This window comes from Camelina sativa, chromosome 17 (assembly GCF_030686135.1).
Source record: "Camelina sativa cultivar CO46 ecotype springtype chromosome 17, ASM3068613v1".
Taxonomy (NCBI): domain Eukaryota; kingdom Viridiplantae; phylum Streptophyta; class Magnoliopsida; order Brassicales; family Brassicaceae; genus Camelina; species Camelina sativa.
In genome coordinates this window covers 8,861,926-8,889,878 of record NC_141896.1, presented here as the reverse complement: position 1 = coordinate 8,889,878, position 27,953 = coordinate 8,861,926, and the positions used below count along the sequence as shown (strand labels likewise).

The window sequence follows — 27,953 nt, the reverse complement described above, 5'->3', positions numbered from 1 at the left end:
GGTGGGTCTCGACGTCTCGTGATATTTATTTTTTTCCTCTCAAACCATTGGTTCATCTCTTGGCCAATTATAGGCATATAAAAATATTACTAACACTTGTCCTGTTTTATGTATTTATTTGAGGCAAACGCTCTTGGATTCCTATTAATACATTCGGCAGGTTCGATTTTTACATGTATGTCAATAACTTTTGTCGGTTTACATACATATACGGTATTTACTCTTATATACATACACACGATCTATACTATTAAAAGGGAAGCATTTTTGATAAGTAGACCTAGTTTAAGAAATTATTACATAAAATGCCAATGAAATAGGAATAAGGATATGTATAATCCTTGAAACCAAACAGGTACAATTAAGAGATATTTTCGGAAAGTATCCAATCAGAACCAAACAAGGAAATTTTCTACAGACTTTTTTTTTGTAAAAATGAATTTAATCACTTTAAGAAAATCTTTAAAAAATCGTAATCTCTATTAATTATCACATAATATGTTTGGAAAGATATGCAATCAACAAATACTAACCATACATAAGATCTTTTCAATAATTAGCATTTCAAACTTTTCAAATCCAAATCTTAACAATTACGAATATAAATATCAACCATATTTTGAATTGTTTAGGATATGAGTCATTAGGATCAAATTCAAAATCTTAAAAAAATATTATGTACTTACCAAATGTGCACAAAACATTAATTACCATCATCTAAATTATAGAAATTTTCAATTTTAAAAATCGTAAATATAGGAACGAAAATACTAATTTTGTTATGAAAATATGTGGTATCAATTGCATTTATCTTATTGATGAAACCGATGACCTCCACTATAAATATAACCATCCTAGACAAATTTAGTGTACCCGATCTTACTTGAAATATCTAATTTTGTATATCATAATGGCTACCAACGATGGTAGATAGTATACATACGTCTTTTCTATTTTGTAAAAAAAAAAATCTAATACTATGAAACTGTTTTATGTCTTCCAGTTTGGGCAACCAATCGGAGAGTTTTATTTTAATTAATGTGAGGTTGAAAAAGAAAGAAACTGTTTTATGTTTAACTGTATTTTTACAGGGTTCAAAAATTCATGTTTAACTCAAGAAAATATTATCCAGATGATAAAAAAAAAAACAAATTTGACGTTAGAAAAAAACTCAAGAATATATATGTGAGCATTTATTTTCTATTTTGAACTACTCTTATTAGTTTTTTAAATTATGTTTTTAGTATTCTAATATTTTTCATCCTTGAAAAGGGTTCCCATTTACATCATGGTTGATGAATCCTCACCAATTAACAACTCATTGTTTTGTTTATGTTTATGAAATTATATCTTTAGTTAAGATTTGATATTTTAAATTAATATTTTCATTTTATATATTATTACAGATACATGACGATACCAGTATATTGTGTCAAAGATAATACATGTAAGAGTATTGTCAAAGGACTTTAATCATGAAGAATATACTTTTTAAGTGATTGATAATCAATTGTTGATAAAAAAAAAGTGATTGATAAACAATTCAATTGTATAGTAGATTTGTGTAACCATCCACAATATAAAAAATCAAAATGTTTATTAATATATTTTATCAAATCATTTTTAAATTGTAAATTCACATGTTTGTTAATTTTCATTTATTTATGTGTTATTTAAATTGTGACAATCAAACTAAACAAAACATATTTTAAATTATTGGTTAAAATCTCAATATGTACAATAAAATTTTGGAAAGATAATTATCAATTTTAAATAATATAAAAATCAAATTTAATTTGATTGCATAAATATGGAACCTATCATAGCAACTTTTTTTTGGGCAAAAAGAAGTCATCCTACCAACTAAAACCAAAAAACCTATCATACCAAAATAATTATCGTAGCTGTGTTAATGCATAAGGATAAGTTTCATTAATAAATACCAATGAATAAAGATCAAGTTTTAACGGAAATAGTTTTACTTCTTTTCACACATGAATATAGATTATTTTGGGTAACAGGCTAAAACGTTTTTTTTTTTAATAATCATATTTTATTTTCAAAATCTAATTTGAGTCAGAGCAACTTTGTAATGGATAAATATATAACTTTGGAATGGAAAATTTGAGTACTTTTGAAAATTTTAGAGAGTTTGTGACAATCACAACATAAAATAAACTCTTACCCAATCACTTAAAACATATATCATATATTAGAAATTTTGTTAAATTAAAATACATGTTACCCACGGGCTTTTGCAAATTCAACAGGAAGAATGTAGACATTGCTCCTGTGGTTTTTGGGAGACGAGTTTTTCACGGGTAAAGAAATAGCAAAACCATTATGATGTAAGCCTATTAATGTGGGTTTTTCATGCTATACAATTTAGGTTATCAAGTTTAGGAAGTTCTGATTATTATGGCAGATTTTATCCAGTTTAATAGATAACTAGGTGATACCCGTGCTACAGCACGGTATTATATATTTTGTTAGTTATTTTTTTGTAATTTGTATTTTTGTAATATAGATTTTATTTTGATTCATTTTCTTTGTTTATATAGTGTTTATTTGTATATTTGGGGTTATACAGTAAATTGGAAATCCTAATAGAGTAAGTAGTTTGTAAAATATAGTTTTTCACGGAAACAGACACATCATAATAGTAGATAGTACGTAGTTTTGTAAGAGAATAGACACTCCGCAATATCGGATAGTAGTTTTGTAAGAGGATAGAGACACCCTGCTTCCATGGCTTAATTTATAGTTTGATAAAAATACATGTTTTAACGGATTTAACTCAAAAAAATTTTATATTTTAAACTTTTAAGAATTAAAATATTAATATTACTCAAATATTTTATAGACTTTAAATATATTATAATATTTTAAACTTTCGACAGAGTTTAAATATTTATAATAATTTAAACATTGTATAAAAATTTAAATATTTATAATAACTTAAACTTTTTTTTTAAACGTAAATATATTATAATATATTATAATATGTTTACTTTTTAAAAGTTTAAATATTTTCAAATATAGAACCAAATTAAACTGTTAAATTTGGATACCTGATAAATCAAGCTTCCTGCTCATTTGTACTCAAAACATTTTAGTCACATATTTATAGTGATTATGAACCATATTCCAAAATATTTAGTCGATGTGGGATATACAGTACACCTTTTCTGTAAATTAGTTTACAACTTTACATATATATAATTTCTGCGTTTTTAATTCTTTCTATATATACTACTCACAATTAATTACTATAATTTTGTTAAGGAAATATTATAATATCAGAAATCAAGCAATTCAGTCAGATTTGGTAACTTGAATATTCGTTTTTAAAGATTTTAACTGAATCACTAAATATTCCTTTTGAAAGATTATCTGTTAAGATCAATCTCGGTAACTAAGGAATATCCGAATTTTTGGTAATTAAAATTTATGGTTTTCATTTAAATACCTTAGAGGAAAATAAAATCAGAGTGTTTGCCTATAACGAATAACTCTGTTTGGAATCTTAAATAACTAATCTTGAATGAAATAATATACTGGATCCGAAAATTATTATTCTGGAGTACAAACAGATCCGCGGGTTTTTTTCCTTCTGTAGTCGGATATGTAAGGATCCGCGTCCCGACCCGGCAATTTTTTAAGTGATCGACCGAGGGTATTTTCGTCATTTAAAGAAATTGAAACTATATGTTAATTAGATTAAATTTTGTGATTCTCTAATCATTTTTAATGAAAAACCTACCAAAACCAAGTCATGGTCCATTTTTACTCTAGAGAGTAATTCTGCTTTAATAATATAGATTTTTGAGAAATATAAAGAAAATTTATATAATGTCTACTAATTTGTAAAATTTAAATATTCAAACAAAAAGTACATGAAGTATGAGTATCCCATCTGAATCTTCTACCTATTTCTTTATCGGTTGGACTAAAATATACAATATCAAATGGATAAATTATTATTTAAATCATGGTTATAAAATAAAATATACATGACATTTATGGGGCGTGACAATTTTTTCTGTCCATAAATAATTGTTCTATTTTCTTCTCTTTTTTATTATTATTGTAGTTGTTTATACTGATAACAAAACAAATATTATTTTGTCTAAAAGGAAATTATACTGATAACAAAACAAATATTTTTTTGTCTAAAAGGAAATAAAAACATATCAAATACTATACTAATACGAGTTAGGATTATAAGTGTTAATAATATTCGTTAAAATTGTTTATAAATATAACCCCACACATACGTAATATATTACAAATTTAATAATAACTTTAACTTTTAAAATCAATCCCGCACGTATGTGCGGATCTGAATCTAGTTATATTTTATAAAGAAACATGCATAATGACGTAAATGACTATATAGTATATAGATAGACCCTTACGTTATCTTTGTTTTATCTGAAAAGGCCTTGGGTCTTTTTTTTAATATATCGTCTGACTAGGGTTTATCTGATGGAAAGGAAAAATAGAGACATTTTAGAAAAGGCATGAAAACACGGCGCAATACGTCAGGAACGTTCCTCCCGTTTGATCTCGTTATCGAGATACTCACGAGATTGCCGGCGAAGTCTGTAGCGAGATTTCGTTGCTTGTCCAAGGTATGTGCTTCCACACTTAGCAATCCAGTTTTCATTGATTCGTTCTCCACCATATCTTCGTCTCGCCCGAAGCTATTGTTCACGTGCCCTAAAGACGGCAAAACGTTCTTCTTCTCATCACCAAAGCCTCGTGATTCGTCTCCTTTAGCGGTCGATTTTCAAACGAGTTTTCCAATTAATCGTCCCTTTGACATTTGTCGTCCTGTTTGTGGCTTCGTATATGGTTTCAACATTCATAAGACTAAGGGAAGGACAGTTTCTGTGCCACTGATATGTAACCCTAGCAAAGGAAAATCCTGGACCTTACCAAGAGTCAAGACTAACAGAACTATAATCACAAGCTATTTTGGGTATGATCCGATCTGTTAGGATATTGTAAGATATGATTTGGTAATCAAATCATATCTCTTAGCTTGGTAATCAAGGAAAAATCTTAATCACTTAATATATGATTTGATTGTATACTATTTAGGAAGATTTACATCTACCATTTAAAGAAATATCTTTGTATATATATGAAGCCTTATGGCCATTGATAATAAAACAAGAAAACCTTTTCCAAAATTATGTTTTCTTGACATGGTATCAGAGCCAAGTTAATCTTGTGGATCGATTATAACAACGACGGTGATGAAGATGACAACGATGAAGACGGTGCCTAGATCCGATGATGAAAAGATGCGACAGTGGAAAGCAAGAAGATGAACATGAAGAAGTTTTTGACAGTGGAAAGCAAGAAGATGAACATGAAGAAGTTTTTGCCATCTTACGTTCTGTTAGAACCCGACAAACCCGACGAACCCGACGACGACGAACCCGACAAACCTGACAAACTCGACGAACCCGACGAACCCGACAAACTTGATAAACAAGAACACGACTTGAAGGATTTGAAGGAATCCTTGTGTCACACACAACTCTTGTGTTGTGACATCAACGACAAGAAAAACCGAAACCGAGATGACTCAATGGGTGATGAATACCGACCAAAACCGAGATGTGAAGATAAGGACATGATCAAGTTCAAGTTGGGCGTTTGCAAGCGGCATGCTCCAACTTGAGGGAGGGTGTTAGGATATTGTAAGATATGATTTGGTAATCAAATCATATCTCTTAGCTTGGTAATCAAGGAAAAATCTTAATCACTTAATATATGATTTGATTGTATACTATTTAGGAAGATTTACATCTACCATTTAAAGAAATATCTTTGTATATATATGAAGCCTTATGGCCATTGATAATAAAACAAGAAAACCTTTTCCAAAATTATGTTTTCTTGACACGATCAACAAAGAGTTCAAATTATTGTGTATGACCCGATCAAAATTTGGATTCTTTGAGGAGCATCAAGTTCTGACCTTAGCAACCGGAAAAAAACTGTCATGGAGGAAGATCGAATGTGACATGGCACATTCTCCTTGTCCTTGTCCTGTGGAGGGTGAAGCTGGTCATAATTATCCTCTATATGATGGGATTTGCATCAATGGTGTTTTGTATTACTTAGGCATGGTCTTTGACGGGTTTCCTGATATAATTTGCTTTGATATTAAATCTGAAAAGTTTAGTTATGCAAAGAAAGCTCATGGCATGGAACTTAACTCGGGATCGAAGCTTCAACCAACTTTGGTAAACTACAAGGGTAAAATAGCTAAATTCCAGCCGAACTTTAACCCTGACTATACACTTATAACAGGGATTCAACTATGGGTTTTAGAAGATGCCGAGAAACACCAATGGTCGAGCTATATCTACGTAATGCCCCCTCCTTGGAAGGATATAATTGAAGAGACCAAGTTACGGTTTGTTGGAGCAAGTGACACAGGTGAAATTGTGTTGTCGCCATACAATATATCCGAATCCGACTCTTCGTACCTTCTCTACTATGACCCCGAGAGGAACACTATGACTAGAGTTGGGATCCAAGGAATGGAAGCTTTGAAGTCTCATAAAGCTTACGCCTTTCTAGATCATGTAAAGAACATATCGTAAAGCTTGAGCCAATATCTTAATTAACGTAGTCCCTTGTTAGATTGCTATTGCGCCTTTTGTTTTCATTCTAGGTATGGTGTTTGCCTCTCTTCTCTTAGAGGTTCATAAACTATTAAGATTTTAAACTCTTTTCTTCTCATGAGCCATTAGACGTTTCAAATTGTGTGTCTTTGATGACTCTTATGTTAGTCATTATTCGCAGGTAAAAAAGAAACACTAAAAATTAACGATATAGAGCTACAGAAAATTTGAGACGTTTTATAATTTATAAATCTTGTGCGAAAATGTGAAGGTACAATCTGGATTCTGGATATATACGGCATATATACGGAGTAATACATTACACAAAGGTAAAAGTTTATCCTTGCTATACACTGTTATAACGTGTTTCCAGTTTTCTACGCAGTCTGTAAACATCAAAGGTAAAACTAAGCCATAAGCGCCCATCACATAATTTCAAACCTCAAGAAAGACAAAAATGCATTAGATCGTTTTTCAAAAGAACTGTTAGAACAAGTAATAACGGGTTTGAATGGTGGCATGTTAGAATACTAGTTGTAAGAGGTAAATGTTATGTTGCCATGAGTAATGGAAATCGAAAGTAATACTATCAGCAATACAGCATATCAATTCACAATGAAGTTATTAAATGCAGAAATTTGGAGGAAAAAGAAAGAAATTTTTTTTTAAAAAAGGTGTTTCAAAAGTAAAAGGAGTAACGCTCATAATAATTTGTGTTTCGAATTTAATGCCATTAACATGCTCTAGAATAAATCAACAACAATGTCATAAATATGAGGGATACTAGCTAGTAGAAAAAGATGGGTGAAATTCCAAACTTATTAGCTAATAATTGATTTTTGGGATAATTATAAAGTAGAAGAAGTAGTAGTAGCCATTATTATTTTTAGGTAGCATTGTTATGATAGGAACAGTAGAATTTTCTAAAACGGTAAATAAAGTCAATACTCAATACAGAGGGAAGGGAGAGAGAGGACGGACAGTGTGTGTGACCACTACTAAACTACAAAAAAAAGGTTCAGACCCACTCTGAATTACGTAAGGTCAAAATTATCTAATGTGGACCGTCCATTTGTCGTGATCTCAACTTACAACATCCAATGTCGGCCTCATGGGTGTTTCTGAGTTGAGTTATCTCTCAAACACTGTACTGTTCCGAAGAGGGTACTGTCGGAAGCGTGACGATCCGATGAGGATATTCTAGTAATTTCAAAAAAATCACGAGTGGAAACCTGAGCATTTATATAAATAAAATCGGGGATGAATGATGATTAAAAAAAGAAAAGAAAAACAAAGGATTTTGATTTTTGTGGGAAATTTATTTGAAAGAAGATAGAATTATTGATTCCTTTAACAATAATAATTAAAAATTGGGTCCTATAGAGTTCGAAAAGAACAAAACGAAAGCTTGTCGTCGTCTTCTACAACTTTAAATATTTAGTAGCTCCAACTATAATAAACAAATAGAAGTTTTCATACAATATGAACAGAACCAAAAAATAGTAGTTTTATATTTATTTCTACTGTTTTACTTTTTTGTTATTATAATTACTGTTTTTTGAGATCCTTGTCATTTTTGTCGCGATTAGATGGAATTTGTACAATTTTAGTAACTCTTCAGTTTGTTTTTTTTGTTAATATAACTTATTATCTCTCTCTCTCTCTCTCTCTCTCTGTGCAATCTATCGCCGATTCAATCAATAATCTCTCTGCCAAAAAGCTCTTTGTTCTTTTGTTTTCTGGAATTATCCAAAGGAGAGAAACAGAGAAATCAATCAAATCTCTTTTTAGTTTCAGACCCAAAAATCCTAGGTTTCAAATTCTTTGTCAGGTTTTGTGTGTCTGTCTTGTGTCTCTGGTGTGGGATTTCTGGAGCTTTGGTTTCTTAAAACCAGCTCCATTATCTGAATCCCCCTTCTTCTTTAATCAGCCATTGTTGTAATTGTGATAGAAAAGAGGATGACTTGTTTCTCTTGTTTGAATCCTCGAACTAAGGACATCAGAGTCGACATTGTTGATACTGCTCGATGCAACAACGACTCTCGCTACCCAACCAATTCATCAGGTTCTTTTTTCAATTCCAATTCGAAAACTTTCGTTTTTTTTTTTTTTATAGTAATTATCTCAAAGGTTTCGTTTTTATTTAAAGATGTTCTGTTGTGGTTTCAGTTCGTGGAAGTGATACAACAGGAACAGAGTCGATTTCGGGTATCTTAGGTTAGTTATGTTTTTTTCTTTCAATAATGTCTCTTGTCTCTCTTTCAGACACTTTTGTTTTGGGTTAATTTCTTTTTTGGCATTGGAAGCAGTAAACGGTAAAGTGAATAGTTCAAAACCTGGTGGTGGAGCTCGGAGTTTCACCTTCAAGGAGTTAGCTGCTGCTACCAGAAACTTCCGGGAAGTGAATCTGCTCGGTGAAGGAGGTTTTGGCAGAGTTTATAAAGGACGCTTAGATTCAGGACAAGTCAGATCTCTCTCTCTCTCTTCCTCAAACCCTTTTAAAAGATAAACTCTGTTTCTAATAGAATTTTTTTGATGAAAGCAGGTAGTGGCTATTAAGCAATTGAATCCAGATGGGCTTCAAGGAAACCGAGAATTCATAGTAGAAGTTCTCATGCTTAGCTTATTGCATCACCCGAATCTCGTTACATTGATCGGCTACTGTACTTCTGGTGATCAGAGACTTCTTGTCTATGAATACATGCCAATGGGAAGCTTAGAAGATCACCTTTTTGGTTAGTTTACTCAAACAACTGTATTTGTTTGTTACAACTGTTTTGATTTCAGTTTCAGATTATGATTTGTTTGCTTGGTTCTTTCAGATCTTGAGTCACATCCAGAACCATTAAGCTGGAATACTCGAATGAAAATAGCGGTTGGTGCAGCTCGGGGAATAGAGTATCTTCACTGCACAGCTAACCCGCCAGTGATATACCGTGATTTGAAGTCCGCTAACATATTGTTAGACAAAGAGTTCAATCCAAAACTCTCGGATTTTGGACTGGCGAAACTCGGTCCAGTAGGTGATCGAACTCATGTATCAACCCGTGTCATGGGAACTTACGGTTACTGTGCTCCCGAGTACGCCATGAGTGGGAAGTTAACCGTTAAATCGGACATCTACTGCTTCGGTGTAGTGTTGCTTGAGCTCATTACTGGGAGGAAAGCTATTGATTTGAGTCAAAAGCAAGGGGAGCAGAATCTTGTTACATGGGTAAGTAAACTTACTAAACCTTGATTTAGAATATTTCTACTCTTGTTTTATAACCAAAAATTTTCTTGTCTCTGTAGTCACGTCCATACCTCAAGGATCAGAAGAAGTTTGGACATTTAGTGGATCCGACTCTACGGGGAAAATATCCAAGACGGTGTTTAAACTATGCCATTGCGATTATTGCAATGTGTCTGAACGAAGAAGCTCACTATCGACCGTTTATAGGTGACATTGTTGTGGCACTTGAGTACTTAGCCGTACAGAGCCGGTCTCATGAAGCTCGAAACGTCTCCTCCCCATCACCTGACGTTACAAGAACGCCACGACGACGAGACTTGTAAAAAACACACAAGAAAAGAGAGTCTTGAGCTTTTAAGAAATTCAGTTTGGTGTTCTGTAAAAATGGCTTTTTTCCTCTTCTTCTCTGAGAAAACATTATATGTTTGGTAAATGATTTGGTTTTAGTTACTTATATATATACTTGTTTTTTCCCTGTGATGTATATGACAATTATGGAGACAAGTAAAAATTGAAGGTTCTTCTATATGTACCTACATTTGAAAACCGCACTACAAAGGAAGTTCAGAAAATAAAAGCCACTCTTCAAATTCTTAGGAAGAAAGGATTTTTACATGCTCTTCTCTTCTTATCTCTGGTGCGTTTTTAAAAACAAAACCCAAAGCACCTCCTAGTAATCTTTCAACAAAAGAAAAAAAAAACAGATAAAAATATGAACAATTGTAACAGAACACAAAAGGTATTTATCTATCTTTGGTGTCATGTCCTAAAACCCTTCTTTGTCTTCTTTCTTTCTCTGATTTGAGGTCAGTGCCATAAACTGTATTCTGTAGCTGAAGAACGTTCAGGGAAATGATGAGAAGATACTTGAAGCAAAAGCTTAATAGTATGACTCGGTGTTGTTCTGCAGACATCTACACACTCTTCTACATCTTCATCACAAGTCAACAAAACCCATTCGTTATCTTCGTCTAAGTACTTTAGATCATACCTGCTCATATCATCTATGCTAAAACGTTTTCCGATCTCCCACAACAGATCTGTTAACCTGCGCGAATTCCGCATCCGGAATCTGATCTTCTCTTCTCCGTAGCTAACTTTAATCCTCAGGAAGTCATCATCTTGTGATGATAACAAGTTGGTGCCTTGAGGGACGTTTTCTAAACTTGAGAGAGTCAATATTGTCTCGTCAAGACTTGAACTTTGAAGCTCGATCTCGCTGCTATTCTTCTTCAATGAAACTCCTACACTAGCTGAAGCAGGATCAGTTGTTGCACCGCTGTTTAGTTGAGTTTCGCTGGAGCAACATTGGCTAGAGTTTGAACTTTGGCTATATGAGGAAACAGGGGATTTTTCAAGCTGCACTGGCGGTAGTGGAGGAGGAGGAGGAGAGGTCTTGGCTTGTTGTGAGGTTTCTTGTGACTGTGAGACTAAATTCGGAAAATTCGCATAGAAGGAGCCTATGGGAAGAGGACCAGAAACACCTTGAACCGAATCAATCACCCGTTGAATCTTCTGCAGAGAATGTCCCACTTTCTTGATCTTTCTTGACGGCCATCTCTGTATCCCATGCTGTCTGCATATCCTCTTCAAGGTCGTTGGACAAACTGAAACATTTCAAGACAAGAGAAAGGCAAAAAGTAGAGATCAGTCTTAGGACTTTCCGATGATTTGAATCGAGAAGATAAAAGAATGATGCTTACCACCGATATTCTTGGCTGCATCTTTCAAACTCCCTGCGAAGTACTGTCGAAGAACATCCAAAGTAATGGTTTTATCTGCTTTTGTGCGCTTTTTCTCAGCCGTCATACTGAAACCACCACTTGAGAATGTGCTGCTCTCATTGACATTAGAATCCATGGTGTAGTCAAAACCTCTTTTTAAGCCAAACCCATCATTTGGTTTGTCTCCTCCATCAAATACCAATCCAAGATTCTGAGGGTTACTAGAATTGTTACTCCGCTGGATTTCTTCAAGAGAGGCGCTCCATGGAGAACTACCGTGGAGTTGTTGTAGTTCCGATGTGTTTTCTATCTTTGGCGTTACTACCTCTTCCCTTTCTATCACTTCACTCTCTTCTTCTAGTTCTTTATCTGTGACAGTCCTTAAGCTTCTAGGCACATGAGCCATAATAGTTGAAAGTGCATTCAACATTTTCCTCTGTTCCTCCAGATCATCGCAGTCTTTAGGCAAAAAGAACTCCAAGACAAAATCAGCAGAGCCCGTGTGGATGCAGCGCAAGCGAATTGCAACCGCGCCATGCAAACCGTACATATTAGCGTGGTGAGAGAGAGGGTATTCTGATTTCTTGTAGTTGGATACATCAGACGAAAAGCAAGGTCCATTGGTCAAGAAGGCTTGACCTGCAACTCCTTGGCCCTTCAAGAGGTGATGCTCAGAGCAAGCTTCGTGGAATTCGCGGACTGTTGGATCACCAACATAGCAAGCATCATCAATGGTTGATACGCAATGGATGTAGTTCTCATCGTTGTGACGGCACCCGCTTTTGTTTTGCTGAAGACAAGAGACCCATGTCTGAGCTAAAGGTAGTTTATGAGTCTCACAAGCACATCTCAAGAGGTTTCGGATTTCAGGTAATGCAGCTTTGTAGGATAAGTCACATCCCTGAATAAAGATGAAACAATCTTGTTTAGAACAAAAAGCAGAACTAACAGAACTCATGTACAGTTTATTTTATTACCTTTAGAGAAGGCGGAATCGGAAGTTCAGTGCTCCTAAGATCAACTGCCTGTGAAAAGGAAACACATTGATCCCTCTCAGAAAAACCAATTCAATAGCAAAATGCTGAAAGCTTAAGAGAAAGACACGAACCTGAAGTGCCTTGCAAATGCTTTCAAGCTCAGGTCTTAGTTTAACCATCTCAGTGGTCATTACAACTTCAATAACCCCTAAGCAAATCTTACTACCTTGTTCAAACACCGGAATCGCCAGCGTTCCACGGACATCACAGTCCTGTGCGTGATGTACTCTTGGATACTCCTCGCTCTTGAAAAACCTAACATCAGGAGTCCATTCAGGAAGCTTCCCCAAGAAGACTCTACCAGGCAGACCAGCTAAAGCCTTGGAATCATCTTGCTCAGCAGAGAAGTGATAATTCACAGAGATCTCTCTGTAGTTTGCAAGTCTTTGACACATGGGATCATGGCTAAAAGGTTGTTCCTTTGTAGTCAAAACTCGCTTACCGCCTCTGTTAACAGGAACCCATAACTGAATAAGCGAACCTCTCTCAGTTGTGTAATCTTTAATGTGTTCAACTGCCTGAACCAATCTCTCAGTAACAGAAGAACCACCACCACCTCCAGGTCCAATCCACCATCTCTTGTTCCATTGAAAGTCATCAAGACTCGATCTTTCAACACAATCCTGACCGTACATCTGAGATACTACTGCTGATGTATCTTGAGTTGGAGACCACATGAAGGAAGATGGATCAAAAGGGATAACAGAAGAAGTTGAAGGAGCAACGTTAAGAAACTCAGATCCATCTGTTGTCTCTAACCAACAACCATCTAGTAACAACCCATCCATGAACTCAGAGTCCATAACCGCGTTCTCAGTTTGAAGAAAACTATCTTCCATGGATAAATGTAATTTGCTTTTCACTGAAACACCATCTGAAACACACAAAAGCATCCATTTTTCAACAAAGTTTCATAAATAAACAAACAAACAAAAAGGTTGAGATCGAGCTGTGTTTTTTATGTTCTTCGTCTTGCTTACATTTTCAGAAATCGATAATAGAACTCATGAAAATCAAATTCTCACCAACCGACAAAGTAGAAGATAAAATAATTTGGGAAACACGAATCAAAGCACTAATCTTCTTGCCTAAACCAAATTCATAATGACAAAAAGTAAAGAATCCAAAGTAGACACACAAAAAAAAAATAACCAAACTTTTTGTTTGATTGATTGATTGATTCCTTCAAGCTGGGCAAACAATCTATAAAGCTCAAGATACCAATTTAACCCCAAAAAAAAACGAACTTTAAACTAATCAGCTTTTAGTTCTTAGACGAAATAATCAAACTTTATAAAGTTTCAGAAGAGAAAATAGAAAGAAAAAACTCACAAGAAAGAGAGAGATTCTCGAAGATTCCTTCTTCAGGTGGGTTTAAAAAAAAATGTTCCTCTGTTGCAAATTTGTTGTCTGAGACAAAAGGAACAGATGAGAGAAAAGAAAACCAAATCTCAAATCTGAAAAGAAAGCTGTAAAAGATGTGTCTGATGGGAAGGGGGTTTATATGTGGGTGGTGTACATATAACAAAAAAGATTTTAAAAAATGAAATATTTTATCTCATCAACTATGCTTGCATCGGGACATAGCGAGAGACCTTACTGATAACTTTTTGTTTTGTTTCGTTTCGGTTAGTTTGCTTCTCATCATATATCTATCATCAACTCAAACATTACAGAACAAACCACTCTCTCTCTCTCTTCCAGGCTGCTTGGGTTTTTTTGGACTTAACTGGAGGAGAGACAGAGAAGATTCCTCCACTTTCTAGAGAGAGAATAGAGACAGAGAGGGGAATCAATAAACAAAAGAGAGCAACAACATGTATGTCTTGTGCAGTGAATTTATATAATTTTACGTAAAATGTCAAAACTTTTTTTTTTTTTGTCTTTGTTTTTTAGCAAACGTCACATATTATTATTATTCTTCATAAATCATATTTAAAAAAGAATTGAAGTTTTATTAACTATAAGTGAAACAGTTAAAGCAAATTTTTTTTAATACGCTGGCTGACTAAAGATAAAATACATTGTTTTCTTTTTCTCTATGATTGTTTAATACAAATCAGTGGGTAGAATAAGATCCTATTTTATTATTATTTATTATTGGTGAAAAAATCAAATATAATGGCTGTACGTATCTTTAAAATATAGTTATATATATATATATATATATATACGATATCTGATTTCGCCTATTTTGTTCAAAAGTTTATATTTGGAGAATGATTCTTCTTCCAACATTTTAATTATTATTGGTGGATGGATGAGCAAAGCGAATCATTTTCCATTTATAGGGCCTTGTTGTTGCTATTTGAGGACAAAGTTAACAATTTTTTAATGTTTTACAAATTGTCCATCGATCGATATAGGTCATTTTTGTTACATGTTTATAGAAAATTAAAGAATCTTCAAAGGCCATTATATTATATTAATACTGTTATAGCCTATAGGCTTATTTGGAGAAGTCAGAAAGTAAAAATAAAAAATAAACGAGTGGGGGAGTAGGTTCTTTCCCTCATTTTGATCAGAGAAAATGTATATATATATATATTTATCTAATCAAATTGACAATAAAGAGTTGTTCTCTGTGTAACAAAAGTTTATATATAGTGGAGGGGATTGTGTAACCCAATACCATCTTCGGCTCGTGAATAGATGCCCACCGCAAGAATATATATAATAGAAATTATAGAATATTTTGTTAGGCAAAACCATTGATCAATACATTTCGGTTTTAAAATTTTACAATTGAAAGTTCGAACCGAGTTCTCTCATACAAAATGCATGGTTTTGTTTTTCTTTTTTTTTTAGCTAAACTTAAGCTAAGAATCTCATGATGTTATATTGTTATGTGGATATTTGCTTTTTGCATAAACTTTTCAACGTATAAGTTTATACTTATTACTTAACATCCACAATAGAAATAAAAGTTGGACCAACTTTGTGGATTTTGCGAAACTGTTTAGTCGATATGGATGATGTTTAAGGAATAACATCAGATTTGTTGGATTTAAAGTAAACTTGTGAAAAGCGGTTCAAACTTGTGATGGATCTTGGAAAGCAGGTGATTCGTTTGTAGGCGCATGATGATTTTGTACTTAGCTCTAGGATCCGACGTCAATTATGGGAGCTAAAAATTTCCGATGGAGTCTTTTCCCCCTACATGCCGAAGTCAAAATTTTCATTTGAGCTATGCGGTGTATGGTTGGGCATGCTTTCCATGATGTGGCTTTCTACACGGACTGTTTAGACATATCTCGACGATATCAAGAGGGACAGAGAGGAATTTTTTGTTTCTCTTTATCTTTTCTAGAAATACAAATGTAAATGCGAATTTTTTAGTACGTCAAGCGCGTATATCTCAGCTTAATGTTTTGTTTGTAAACAGTTTTTCATCTCATTGGCTCTTTTGAGCTAATTTTTTATTGATAAAAAATAATAAATAAATAAAAACAAATTTATATAAGAATTGTATCAAAAGAAAAAAAAAAAAACAAGTTTAAGAAAAGAGATTTGGTTGTGGTCAGATCAAGTTAGCAGATTATTCATGGCATATTATTAACGAATTTAAAATAGACAGATGAAAAAATGATATGATTCTTCCGAAAATATGTGAAAGTTTTCGGGAGGAGATCTTGGATTACACGAACGATCCAAATGTCCAATCCACATTTACGAGTGAGACTGTGAGAGAGTGTTTCTTGGCCATTTAGTGGTCATTCCATTAATCAAAAAACTTTTTTTTATTATGTGATAGTTTACCTAATTCATATTCGGTCGGGTTTCTTGATTATGTAGTTTTCAATCGCGTTATAGGACGGACAATATGCTTTTGGCGGATGGAATGTGACACCAATAATTCCCAATCAGAACTCAAGAGTATTTTATCTCCTATGTAAATGCATTTTTTTTTATGGGACGAACGGGGCTTATCTCACTATCCCTATACGTAAAGAGGAATAGGTTTATACACGCAAATGTTTCTATCTAATAGACTAATACACAGTAAAGGTAACGTAAGCTACAAAAGACGGAACAAGTGGTGCATGACTGCGTTTCCTCCCACTTGGTTTTTTTTTTCTCATACGTACTCCCAATTAGGTAGACTCCACATATATTACTCACACTTCTAATTTCTATCAAAAATTTATTTCTCCCTTATCCAATAGTAAGTGTGTCACACTGTACATCTTTTTTATTTTTGGTCGTCCTACTGTAAACGAAGTTGGAGTTGAGCAACGTACAACATGGAATATATGAATATTAGCAACATATGGTTCTCTATATATCTCTACTACAATTTAATTATATTTGAATTTTCATGTTTTAGATATTTTATTATTTGCACAAAAAAAAATATATTTTAGTATTAGTGATAAAGAATTACCTTTGAAATTTTCTAGTTACACTTACAATAGGATAAAGCTAATGACCAACTTTTGTGTGTTTTTCAAATTAGGAAAATACTCAGATAGGTAGGACACGTAGTTAAGGATCTAAATATCATCTTTTAGTATGGTCAAATTGGTTCTCTAATTGACTGTATTATATAGAGCTATATATAAATAAAATAAAAAAAGATATTTATATGATCGAAGCATAATTATAAGTCACAAGCATTAAAAAGTTTTCGTTATGTCACTCATATGGGCCGTTGGGAATTTTATATGATTTATATTTTGAAGAAACAAGATGCAACACTCCTCCCATACGTAATATGATTCCTTCAATGTGAAGAAATTAGAGACCAAAACAAAACAAAAAAGACAAAAGAAAATAGACGATCTTAAAATTAACCATTTTTTCTCTATGGGACACACTTTTTCAAGTTTGAACCGTCGATCAGGTTTATAGTGTCTGGTTTGAAATTAATTTAGATTTCGAATGTGATTCATTCATTATTCGACTGAAGTTGGGGGCGGGGTTTTGAATGCTTAGAGACAAACACCAGGCAAGCGATAATTAGAAGCCAAATCAATATTTAACAGATGATACAAAAGCGATGGACTAGATGGCTTTAACTATTAAACTTTGGATCTAAAATCTGACAAAATAACGATAAAAACAAGAAGAAATAAAGATATATACTCACGAAGTCACGTTTTAGTGTCGTTCGTTTTCATGTGGTTTGTGTTTGTCGAGTTTCATGAGATATTGCAACTAAAAAAAAGTATACAATTAACTATGAATTATTAAGATAAAAGGTTTTGTTTATATATAATTCGTTTATATTGAATTATGGATAAACTAGATAGTACCATATTTTTTTTTTTGGACATCAATAGTACCATGATACTTGAGGTTTGATAAGGAACACATCCGCGAAAATTAAATTGTGACCACATCCACATGATTCCTTGATAACTTTGTTTGAGCTGTTGAGATTTGAGTCTCAACGGTTAATAATATATACAAGTTTATAGCCAAAACAGCCCAATAATTTGGTTTCGGAAATAAAATAGGCAAAGTTAATCAGTGAACAGAAAAATAATGCTACACAATATTAAAGAATTGCAAGGAAACAAGCTTTTTGGGGAAACCAAGATAAAAAAAACTTTGCAAATACAAAAGAAAGATTCTGATTATACAATTTAATTATTATTTAGGCAAATAGAATCTCTTTTTTCATAGGGTATTGAAACGTATAAACAAAGATTAAAATTCCAAACATTGATATAAGAGATCCCTTAATATAATACACAAAAAAAAAAAAAAGAGTCCATTAAGTGCAAAGAAGGAATTATTATAAGGTTGGCGGAATCATTAACTCCCACGTCAAATAATTGTGATAATTTTTGCACGTCTTGGTTAGGTATAAAACCTATATACATACTTTTTTTCTTTTAATTTCTTTGGGTACTTATATATATGAGATTATTTATGTTGAGTACATTGGTTGGTAGACCTTAGACGTAGGGCCACGAAATTATACACCTCAAACCTTAGATATTTTACAGAAGTACATTTCATCGTTTTGTATAGTTCCGTCACATGCAATCAAAGTAAAGTCTTCTTGATTTCGTCATCAAGATATTGACTTTTCCTAAATGGATCCGAGATCTTGTTTAACGACAACCAAAACACGTTAATTTTGTTAATCTGCAAAGTTGTGAGTTTTATATGTATAAAATTCCTGGACCATTAGGAAACACAATTTACAAAAACCATATGTAGACAGTAGACCAATAGTAAGAGGGATCACTATACATAGTTTAACCGGTTTAAAGTATTCCAACATGCATTAGTAGTGACTGAGAGTTCAAGGTTTTATGTGGCTCCATGTGCCTAATTTCTGATTTGAGCTGAGGGTTCTCTTTAAGAAAATAAATTACTGGCCGAGACATCAGATTAGTCAGACTGTATTAGCTAATTAAAATTTAAGAACAATGAGTTAAAATGGTCTGCTACCTCTCATTCATTTCCACTAGCAGCGGAATAATTAAAAAAAAAAAAAAAAACTCCATCCGCACTTATAAACAAATATGAATGCGATCTTGCATCATAACGATTGACCAATTAAAAGGTCTGACGTGATGACTATACCAATTTAATCCGTATGGACACAGAGAGAGACATAAACTTTTTATCAATGATCGTGCGTCTGACATTTAGTCCACAATATAAATTCCAACTATGAGAGCTCACGTCATAGATGCACAAATCCGGAAGAATAAAATATGTATTTACAAAACTAAATCAGAGTAAAATACCAATAAAAATCCATTTTAGAGTAGTACCAAATACAAATATGGGTGATAGTGATACTACTGATTAAGCTATGTTACTAATAGCTTTTTCATTATTTGCCTTAGAAAAATAAATATTCGTTACTATATCCAGGAGGAGATTACAAACCCTTCACTGTCAATGTTTATTCTTTAATTATCTATTACCAACGAGATTACTTTAGAAACCCAAGCGTAAGAGGAGCATATTGGGTTGTAGAGGATTTTACTTAGTCTTGAGAGATGGTATCTATCACTCAGATGTTTGCCTTCACGTTAAGACAAGTAGCTAGTTTCTGTCCCAGAGTTTTGTCTGCCTGAGTCCAATAAGAGACCCAAATGCTACGGATTTCATGTGTGACACGAGGCTCCGAGAGTGCTTCAAGAAAACGCTTCACGAACCGCTCTTGCCTATTGTCACCAGACAGATGACGATAAGAGGTTATGAACTTGTGAGATTGTGGATTTTTTGCAAAGAGGTTTCTGAGTTTTTACCTGTCTGAATCCCAGGACCGGTATCTCTCTCCTGGCTGCTGGAAGTTATTCTCCTTCCCAATGATGGACTGAGAGAGATATCAAGAAGTCAGGTCAAAAATATTCAAGTTTCACAAATGTTAAAACACTTGAGATCAATGTTAAAACATGGAGAGGAATCTAACCTTCTCACGGTTTCCAGAGCAGGTAATAGGAGTTGTAGGGTATTTTTCGGCATGTCGAACTGGATCCATCCTTGAAGGGAAGTAATTGACCTGGAAAGTAACAGACTCAATTCAGAAAATGCTAAAATGATATGTAAAATTTTAAGTAACTGAAACTTTCGAGAACCGAGAGAGATGATGATTACCTCTTCATCCCTGTGCATGAAGTTCATAATACCATCATGGTGATTGTTGTGGTGAGCAGATTTAGGGGCATTGACCGGTAGTTGCAGATAGTTTGGTCCAAGACGGTATCTCTGACTATCAGCGTAGGAGAAGATCCTGGTCTGGAGTAGTTTATCATCTGAGTAGTGGATGCCTGGAACAGCAAGAGCAGGACAGAAAGCAATCTGTTCGTTCTCATTAAAGAAGTTGTCGATGTTTTTGTTCAAGACCAAGCGTCCAACAGGTTGTAGAGGCAAGATATCTTCAGGCCAGATCTTTGTGACATCAAGAGGATCAAAATCGTATTGGTCTTCAGTGGCAGGATCCATCACTTGAACAAAGAGATTCCACTGTGGGAAATTCCCGGCTGCGATCGAGTCATGGAGATCTTTAGTGGCATGGCTGTGATTGGAACCTCCAACTTTGATAGCTTCCTCATCCAACAAGCATTTGACTCCACAAGTAGGCTTCCAGTGGAATTTCACATAGTGAGCTTTACCAGCTTTGCTGATTAGCAAGTAAGTGTTGACCCCAGCGCCTTCCATGTGCCTGTAGTCCTGAGGGATACCGAGGTCATCAAAGAGGAACGAAAACATGTGCAAACTCTCTGGGTGGTGGGAGAAAAAGTCCAGGATCCTCCAGTTCTCCTGAATGTGGGTTTTGGGATTCGGTTTCAGTGCATGGACCATGTCAGGGAACTTCATTCCATCACGGATGAAGAACACAGGGAAGTTGTTCCCAACAAGATCAAAGTTCCCCTGAGTTTTGCAAACAGAGGAATCAGTAGAGTAGAGTAAAGTATGATTCCCAATGAATCAAATAGAGAGATAGAGAGACAATGAAAGGATCAGAAAGGAAAGCTAACCTCTCTGGTGTAAAACTTAACAGCAAAGCCACGAGGATCTCTAAGAGTCTCAGGGCTGCCACGCTCATGGATGACAGTAGAGAAACGAACGATAACAGGAGTCTGAACACCAGGTCCACGAAGAAAATCAGCACAAGTAAGTTGTGAAATGTCATGAGTGACTTCAAAGAAACCCTTAGCACTGGCACCCCTGGCATGAACAACCCTCTCAGGAATCCGCTCCCTGTCAAAGTTGGCGAGTTTCTCAAGTAGATGATAGTCCTCCAGAAGAATTGGACCTGACAGTAAAATAAAACCATATTGCTTCACCATTTATATAACATTGGAAGAAGTATTTGGGCATAAAGTCTGAAGGAAGAAAGCTAGTTTACGCAAGTCCACGAAATTAGTGACATTTCTCATCTAAACAACCCACCGGTTCAACCTATTATAATTGTGTTGTCTGTATTCGAGAGTTTAAGAAAAAAAGTAACAGAGACAGACCTCTGGTTCCGACAGTCAAAGAGGAGTTGTTGTTAAACACAGGGGCACCCGAGTTTGTAGTGAAGAAAGGGGAATCATGAGCGCTTGAAGGAATAACCTGCACACCCAAACAATAAATTTCAAAAGAACCAAAAAAATGATGCAACATATTATGATACTAGATAGGTAACGGTATCACTAACTAAGTATGATGGAATATAACCAGATTCAACACCAACACTTCAAACACAAACTCGCGAAAAATAAGAAGCAACGTTAGCATTTCCGAACTGATACATATGATATTCACAATTTAAACACAAGTGATAAAACAACCAACAGAGAAATGAAACCTTATTAAAACGAGGATATTGAGACAGATCACCTCAGCCAGATAAACAAACAATCAAAAGAACCAAAAACATCAATAGTATATTTGTTTTTTAGTATAATCTTCAACGCATGCAAATCCCAAACTCGATCTTATGCATAATTTGATTAATCAATAAATAAATCTGATTTAAAAACGCCCCACAAAAAAAATAACCCTAGAACAAATCACCTCAATTTTGCTTCATTTTTTAACCTCGGATCATGTTACAGCAAAAAAAAAAAAGAACCAAACCAACACTATCAAACTGATTTCGATTTACAGAGATTATAACTGAAGCTACACCAAATCTAATCGAAAACGAAACGGGCTCAATCGATCAAGTAAATTACAAACAAATTCACAGATAACAGTAAGAAAGAGAGCCTAAGAGAATCGATCGATCGATGTACCCCCCCCCCCCCCTACCTTGTAAGGATCCATGATGTTTGATCCGGAATTTGTTAGTTTGCGATTGATTTTTAAGGTGAGAGAGACTGTTCGTAAATCGGCGTGTGTGTTCCGCACCGCACTGTTGTCGTCTTTTATAGCAGCAGATAAAGGATAAAAATACAATCTTTATTATTTATTTTTAGCTCAACTCACCGCAAGACAATGAGGAGACAATAATAAAACGCTTGGTGATCAATTCATTATCCAAATACTCCGTATGATGATTACAAACGTCAAACTAATATACTATTACGTGTGGATGTTATCGTCTTTGATTTCCCTGGATACTCTTACCATAAATAGACATATGTCTAATTCAGGACTCTCCTTTCATATAATTAATTATACAAGTCCCATTTATTTATTTTTTCTCACTAGTTGAATTAAATAATATATGTGGATGGACCAACATGAGATTACTGCTTCAAGAAAACATTGATTTATTTATCATATCAAGAGATTACAAAGACAGTGACAGTATAAGAAAACGAAGAAGAGACATGGGTTTAAAGGAGATTACAAAGCATGCAGCATATTATATATTGACATGAAACAACAACACAGGTGCGATTTATCTTTTTTAGGGATTTAAACGACCAAGCGATGATGGATCTATGAGATTGTGCGTAGTACCTCACGGAGAGACTTAACATATCTGGGGAGATTGATTGCCTCTCTAGATGCTTGGCCTCACGTTCAGACGGCTTGCTAGTTTCTGTCCAAGAGATCGATCAGCCTGAAAGAAATAGATATTAGGATTGTTAGTTTTGCTCAAAATGAGGATAAAGAAAGCAGAGATTTCACTGAGTTTTTGTTCTGACCTGAGACCAGTAAGAGATCCAGATGCTGCGGATCTCGTGGGTGAGACGTGGCTCCGACAGAATCTCAACCCATCTCTTAACAAACCGGTCCTGCCTGTCTGGTGCCCAGGATCTATACCTGTCTCCAGGCTGTTTGAAGTTGTTCTCTTTCTTGATGATGCACTGCAAGCATTAGCAAGTTTAAGGTTCTCTGTTAGCAGACAGTTTCCAAAATATTGACTCGAGGTTTCAAAGATTTAAAGGAAGCATGACAAGAATATGACCTTTGTTCGGATTCCAGTGTAGGATTTTGTAGGGATGGGAACTTTCTCGGCGCAGCGGACAGGGTCAAACTTTGAGGGGTAGTAATTGATCTGTAAATGCAAACATTCGATTAACTTCCAATTCCAAAATCTTAAAAGAGAATAACAATTGTAGCTCAAGTGGTACCAAGACTTTACCTCCTCATCTCTATGCATGAAGTTCATAAAACCTTCATGGTGATTGTTGTGGTGAGCACATTTGGGAGCATTGACCGGTAGCTGCAGATAATTTGGTCCAAGACGATGTCTCTGAGTGTCACCGTAAGCAAAGATCCTACACTGGAGCAGCTTGTCGTCTGAGTAGTAGATACCAGGAACCACAAGTCCGGGGTTAAAAGCGAGCTGCTCAGTTTCATTGAAGAAGTTGTCAATGGTCCTGTTAAGAACCAAACGACCAACAGGTTGCAGAGGCAAGATATCCTCAGGCCAGATCTTGGTCACATCAAGCGGGTCAAAATCAAACTTATCCTCATCCGCAGGATCCATGGTCTGGATGAAAAGTTTCCACTCAGGGTAGTTACCAGATGAAATGGCATCGTGAAGATCCTTGGTGGCGTGGCTGTGATTGGCTCCTCCAACAACCTTGGCCTCTTCGTCAGTCAGATTCTTGATACCACAAGTTGGTTTCCAGTGGAACTTGACAAAGAGAACTTTTCCAGATTTGGCAACAAGAGTGTAGGTGTGGACACCGAAACCTTCCATGTGCCTGTAATCTTGTGGGATACCAACATCATCAAACATCCAGCACCATGTGAGCAAACTCTCTGGCAAGTGGGACATGTAGTCCAAAATCCTCCAGTACTCTTGGATGTTAGTTTTCGGGTTTGGTTTCAGGGCATGGACAACATCCGGGAACTGAATCCCATCACGGATGAAGAACACAGGAGTGTTGTTCCCAACAAGATCAAAGTTCCCCTGAGTTTTATAAAAACACATAATGATTCTATCTAAAGAAGCTCTTTATAAAGACAAATCAAAAATGAGAAATCTTTAAAGGTAATAATACCTCTCTGGTGTAAAACTTGACAGCAAAACCACGAATATCCCTCATGGATTCAGGACTGGCACGCTCGTGGACAACAGTGGAGAAACGGACAATAACTGGAGTTTGAACACCAGGGGCTCTGAGGAAATCAGCGCAAGTGAGGTTTGAAATGTCATGGGTAACCTCAAAGAAACCTTTAGCACTGATTCCTCTAGCATGAACCACTCTCTCAGGGATCCTCTCTCTGGTGAAATTAGCAACCTTCTCGATCAAATGGTAGTCCTCAAGAAGAACAGGACCTGTACATCACACTCCATTAAACAAGATGCTCCTAACTCAAAGACTCTTTTTTTTTTCTCAGTTTTTACTCTCTTTCATAACTCCAGCAAGTATTATAATAGGGTTTTTACAGTTTCGATTCATATTGCTAGAGTATTCGAATTTCAGATTACAATATACAGTACCTCTTTCTCCGATGGTGAGGGAAGAGATGTTGTTGGAGATTGGAGCACCGCCGTTTGAGGTGTAGAACGAGGTGTTGTAAGCGCTCGAAGGACGATACTGCAAACACCATACATGATTCGATCGATTTATCAGCAAAATTCCAGGCGAAACACAACAATCGAATTGGATTCGACAAGAACACTCCACGAAATTTTTATTACAACAGATCTAATCTAACTATGAAAAAACCCCTAAAATTTTTATGACGCTAACCGAACAAATTAAAACCCGGTTTACTGGTCGGATCCGGGTCTCCGGTGCTTCATTCGGGCGCGTAAATTGACAAAGAAGGTTTTTTGTTTAATATACTTGGTGACGAAAACAGTAACATGTCGGAGATAAAGGGTTTTTTTTTTTTTTTTTTTGTCAATAAGATAAAGGGTTTGTAGATAAATTTTATTTAATGTTTTTGGTGACTTCCGTAGTTTACTCAAGTCTTGTTCGATGGATCATGGATCATGGATCATGGATCTAATCCAAATCCAAAAAAAAAAAAAAAAAAATCGAGACAATTTTGTTTTTTTCGTCGGTGAGACAATTTTTTGTATGAAAAAAAAAACAATACCTAGGTCCTAGATTGGTTTGATCGACCGAAAATGAATGATTAACCGAGAGTGTTAGGAAAAAGATAATTAATCATATGTTTAGGACAATAGGACTCTAATAGAATTGATTATTTAAATTTTGATTAATCAAACGTGTAGATTTGATTACTACTCAGGTGTGTAGATCTGAAAAAATATTTAGTTGATTAATTAGTTTATCTAAGTTGGCTAATATCACTTAAAATAATATACGGTTTACACAAATTGATTAATCATTTGAACGTCCGATGTCTAAGAACACATGTGTGTTATAGAAAGACGCACGAAAAAGAAAGAAACTTCTACTTTAAAGAAAAAAAAACAACAAAAACCACATGTGGCGTGTCTTCCTCATGCAGTGGCTTATAGATCAAAAACGTTTTAAAGATAGCTAGCTAGCCAGCCAAACAAAAAAAATCAACATCACTAACTTAGGAGTTCAAGCGATCATAGAACTCATGAGCAAATCTTTCAGAGAAAAAAGTATTTTTAACACTAAGATTAAATAGCATGATCAATCCAAGTTAAAAACAGTTTTTTTGATAAATGAGCATAGTTGAACATAACCAATCTAAGATATATATACACACACACACAAAGAAAGAGAAGAAAGTAAAGAAGAATATGAAGATACCTTGTAAGGATCCATGGTGATGAAGACGCTTTGGTGATCCTCCTTGGTTTAGTGAGAGTGTTGAGAACCTCTGTGAAAGTATATATAGTGAAACAGCGTGTGCTTTGCACAATAATAATGGCTTCCCGCAGTACCAAGGGTACTTTTGTCCTTTTAATATCAATTTATCTATACAGTAAAAATGGGCCATCGTGTTTACTTTTCCTCTCGTGATAAAACAAAACAACAATAATAATGCCCCCACTTAGATATTTTTCTTTTTCCGTTTTTTGGCGCCAACTATACCAAACGAAAAAAAAAAAAAGGAAATGGTTCGGTGAATATTAATAATAGTATTGGGCGTCCAGATATCGGATCGGATCGGATTTGGTTCGAATTTTTCAGATTTCGGATTATTTGGATATTGACTCTAACATTCAAATTAAATTCGGATCAGTTTCGATTCGAATAATTCGGATTTCGGATCGGTTCGGATATGATTATTGATAACCAAAATTAAACCAAAAGTTATTGGACAATGTTTTATTCGAATATTTTTTAATTTTATTGTACCCAAATAACCATACAAATGGAATACTAAAAAAAAAAAAAAAATTAAGTATATGACAAGGTTCCCATAGAACCATACAAATATATAAAAAATATGAGATATATATATCGGAATATCAAACTATTTCTTATATGTTCAGATATATTCGGATATCTACTGGATATCGATTCACATCGGATAATATCCGATATCTAAAATAATGGAAGCCAAGAACCGATCAGTTATTTTCTTAATATCAGTTCGATTTTAATCCATTTATTTCGGTTTGGATACGGCTCGGATTTTCGCATTCGAAATTTATGGCCAGGCCTAATTAATAATGGCTGATCCCGACAAGTCAGCATTGCTCGTTGTTGTTGTTCTGTTCTTCTCAAGAGAGAAAAAGATACAATATCTTTTTAATAACAATTATTGCCAGTGATAGCAAAAAAAAAAAAAAAAACATCGTCAATCTAAAAACACCACTGTAATAAAATATTTGCTCTAAAAAAGTATATAAAATCAGATTCATATTCGGGTTTCCAGAAGTATATAAAATCTCTTGATTTCACATAGTAAATTGAAACTAGTTTAAACCGAACCCAAAGTCCGTTCAATTTCCACTTTGTTTATTTCCCGATTTGGATCTTACGATATAAGTTGATCTATAGAAAAGTCTCCTGATGATATACATGCATGTTTGATCTTATCGTATAGAAACTCGTGTCAGACACAAGTTGGAACTTGGGAACTGTAGATCTGAGGTTTCTTCGAACGTTATAATTTATGTTTTTTTCGCAAGTATATAGTTTCCAATTTTATTAACATGTGTTACAGGTTACAGCAGAGGCTATATTTATTTGTAATTACAAAAATGCGTAAAACATGAACCTAATTATATGATCCGAGAATATAAACAGTTTGGAGTTGTTGAGAATAAATTTTTACCGGAGCTAATTTACTTAACGGGTGTTATAAATTTTAGCCTTATCCGATTTAAGTTTACGTACGGCTTTAAAGTTTAAAATAGATAAACATTTATAAAACTATTTAATGAATTATTTATAGACGAAAATAAAATTTTAAATTATGGGTTGAATTTTAAAATTAAATCTTTATAACAAATACAAGAAAAGAAAGAAAGATGGTGAATTGACATTATTGAGTGGGTATGGTGGGCAGTCGATGTGGTGGGATCATATGGCGATAATTAACACGT

At 34.5% G+C, this 27,953-nt stretch overlaps 4 protein-coding genes and 1 pseudogene across 7 annotated transcripts; 2 read left to right on the top strand and 3 right to left on the bottom strand.

Annotated features, from left to right (window-relative positions):
- Nucleotides 1-4,521: 4,521 nt before the first annotated feature.
- Nucleotides 4,522-6,626, top strand: LOC104759310 (putative F-box protein At1g20657; annotated as a pseudogene).
- A 1,478-nt stretch (nucleotides 6,627-8,104) lies between these two features.
- Nucleotides 8,105-10,405, top strand: LOC104756420 (putative serine/threonine-protein kinase PBL21). The gene is made up of 6 exons (XM_010479013.3): nucleotides 8,105-8,712; nucleotides 8,817-8,864; nucleotides 8,957-9,111; nucleotides 9,193-9,382; nucleotides 9,470-9,861; nucleotides 9,939-10,405. Exons 1-6 carry the CDS (start codon nucleotides 8,607-8,609, stop codon nucleotides 10,200-10,202), a joined length of 1,155 nt encoding a protein of 384 aa, XP_010477315.1. The 5' UTR covers nucleotides 8,105-8,606; the 3' UTR covers nucleotides 10,203-10,405.
- Nucleotides 10,406-10,442: 37 nt separating this feature from the next.
- On the bottom strand, nucleotides 10,443-14,548 carry LOC104756419 (protein NLP4). Of its 4 annotated transcripts, none has more exons than XM_010479007.3 (6): nucleotides 14,236-14,548; nucleotides 13,973-14,050; nucleotides 12,712-13,514; nucleotides 12,581-12,628; nucleotides 11,583-12,504; nucleotides 10,443-11,486 (listed from the first exon to the last, which is right to left on the bottom strand). In XM_010479007.3, the coding sequence occupies exons 3-6, from the start codon at nucleotides 13,477-13,479 to the stop codon at nucleotides 10,687-10,689; spliced, it is 2,538 nt and encodes an 845-aa protein (XP_010477309.1). In that variant the 5' UTR covers nucleotides 13,480-13,514; nucleotides 13,973-14,050; nucleotides 14,236-14,548; the 3' UTR covers nucleotides 10,443-10,686. The 4 variants fall into 4 exon arrangements, with proteins under 4 accessions (XP_010477309.1, XP_087350440.1, XP_087350442.1 ...); XM_087494314.1 differs by having other exon boundaries at nucleotides 14,241-14,468; XM_087494316.1 differs by lacking the exon at nucleotides 13,973-14,050 and having other exon boundaries at nucleotides 14,236-14,454.
- Nucleotides 14,549-19,319: 4,771 nt separating this feature from the next.
- LOC104756417 (catalase-1) lies at nucleotides 19,320-22,793 on the bottom strand. Its single transcript, XM_010479006.3, has 7 exons — nucleotides 22,352-22,793; nucleotides 21,574-21,670; nucleotides 21,091-21,368; nucleotides 20,207-20,983; nucleotides 20,022-20,111; nucleotides 19,858-19,925; nucleotides 19,320-19,773 (listed from the first exon to the last, which is right to left on the bottom strand). The coding sequence occupies exons 1-7, from the start codon at nucleotides 22,364-22,366 to the stop codon at nucleotides 19,620-19,622; spliced, it is 1,479 nt and encodes a 492-aa protein (XP_010477308.2). The 5' UTR covers nucleotides 22,367-22,793; the 3' UTR covers nucleotides 19,320-19,619.
- Nucleotides 22,794-22,798: 5 nt separating this feature from the next.
- Nucleotides 22,799-26,258, bottom strand: LOC104756416 (catalase-3). The gene is made up of 7 exons (XM_010479005.3): nucleotides 26,206-26,258; nucleotides 24,948-25,044; nucleotides 24,505-24,782; nucleotides 23,637-24,413; nucleotides 23,460-23,549; nucleotides 23,197-23,358; nucleotides 22,799-23,111 (listed from the first exon to the last, which is right to left on the bottom strand). Exons 1-7 carry the CDS (start codon nucleotides 26,218-26,220, stop codon nucleotides 23,052-23,054), a joined length of 1,479 nt encoding a protein of 492 aa, XP_010477307.1. The 5' UTR covers nucleotides 26,221-26,258; the 3' UTR covers nucleotides 22,799-23,051.
- Nucleotides 26,259-27,953: the final 1,695 nt, after the last annotated feature.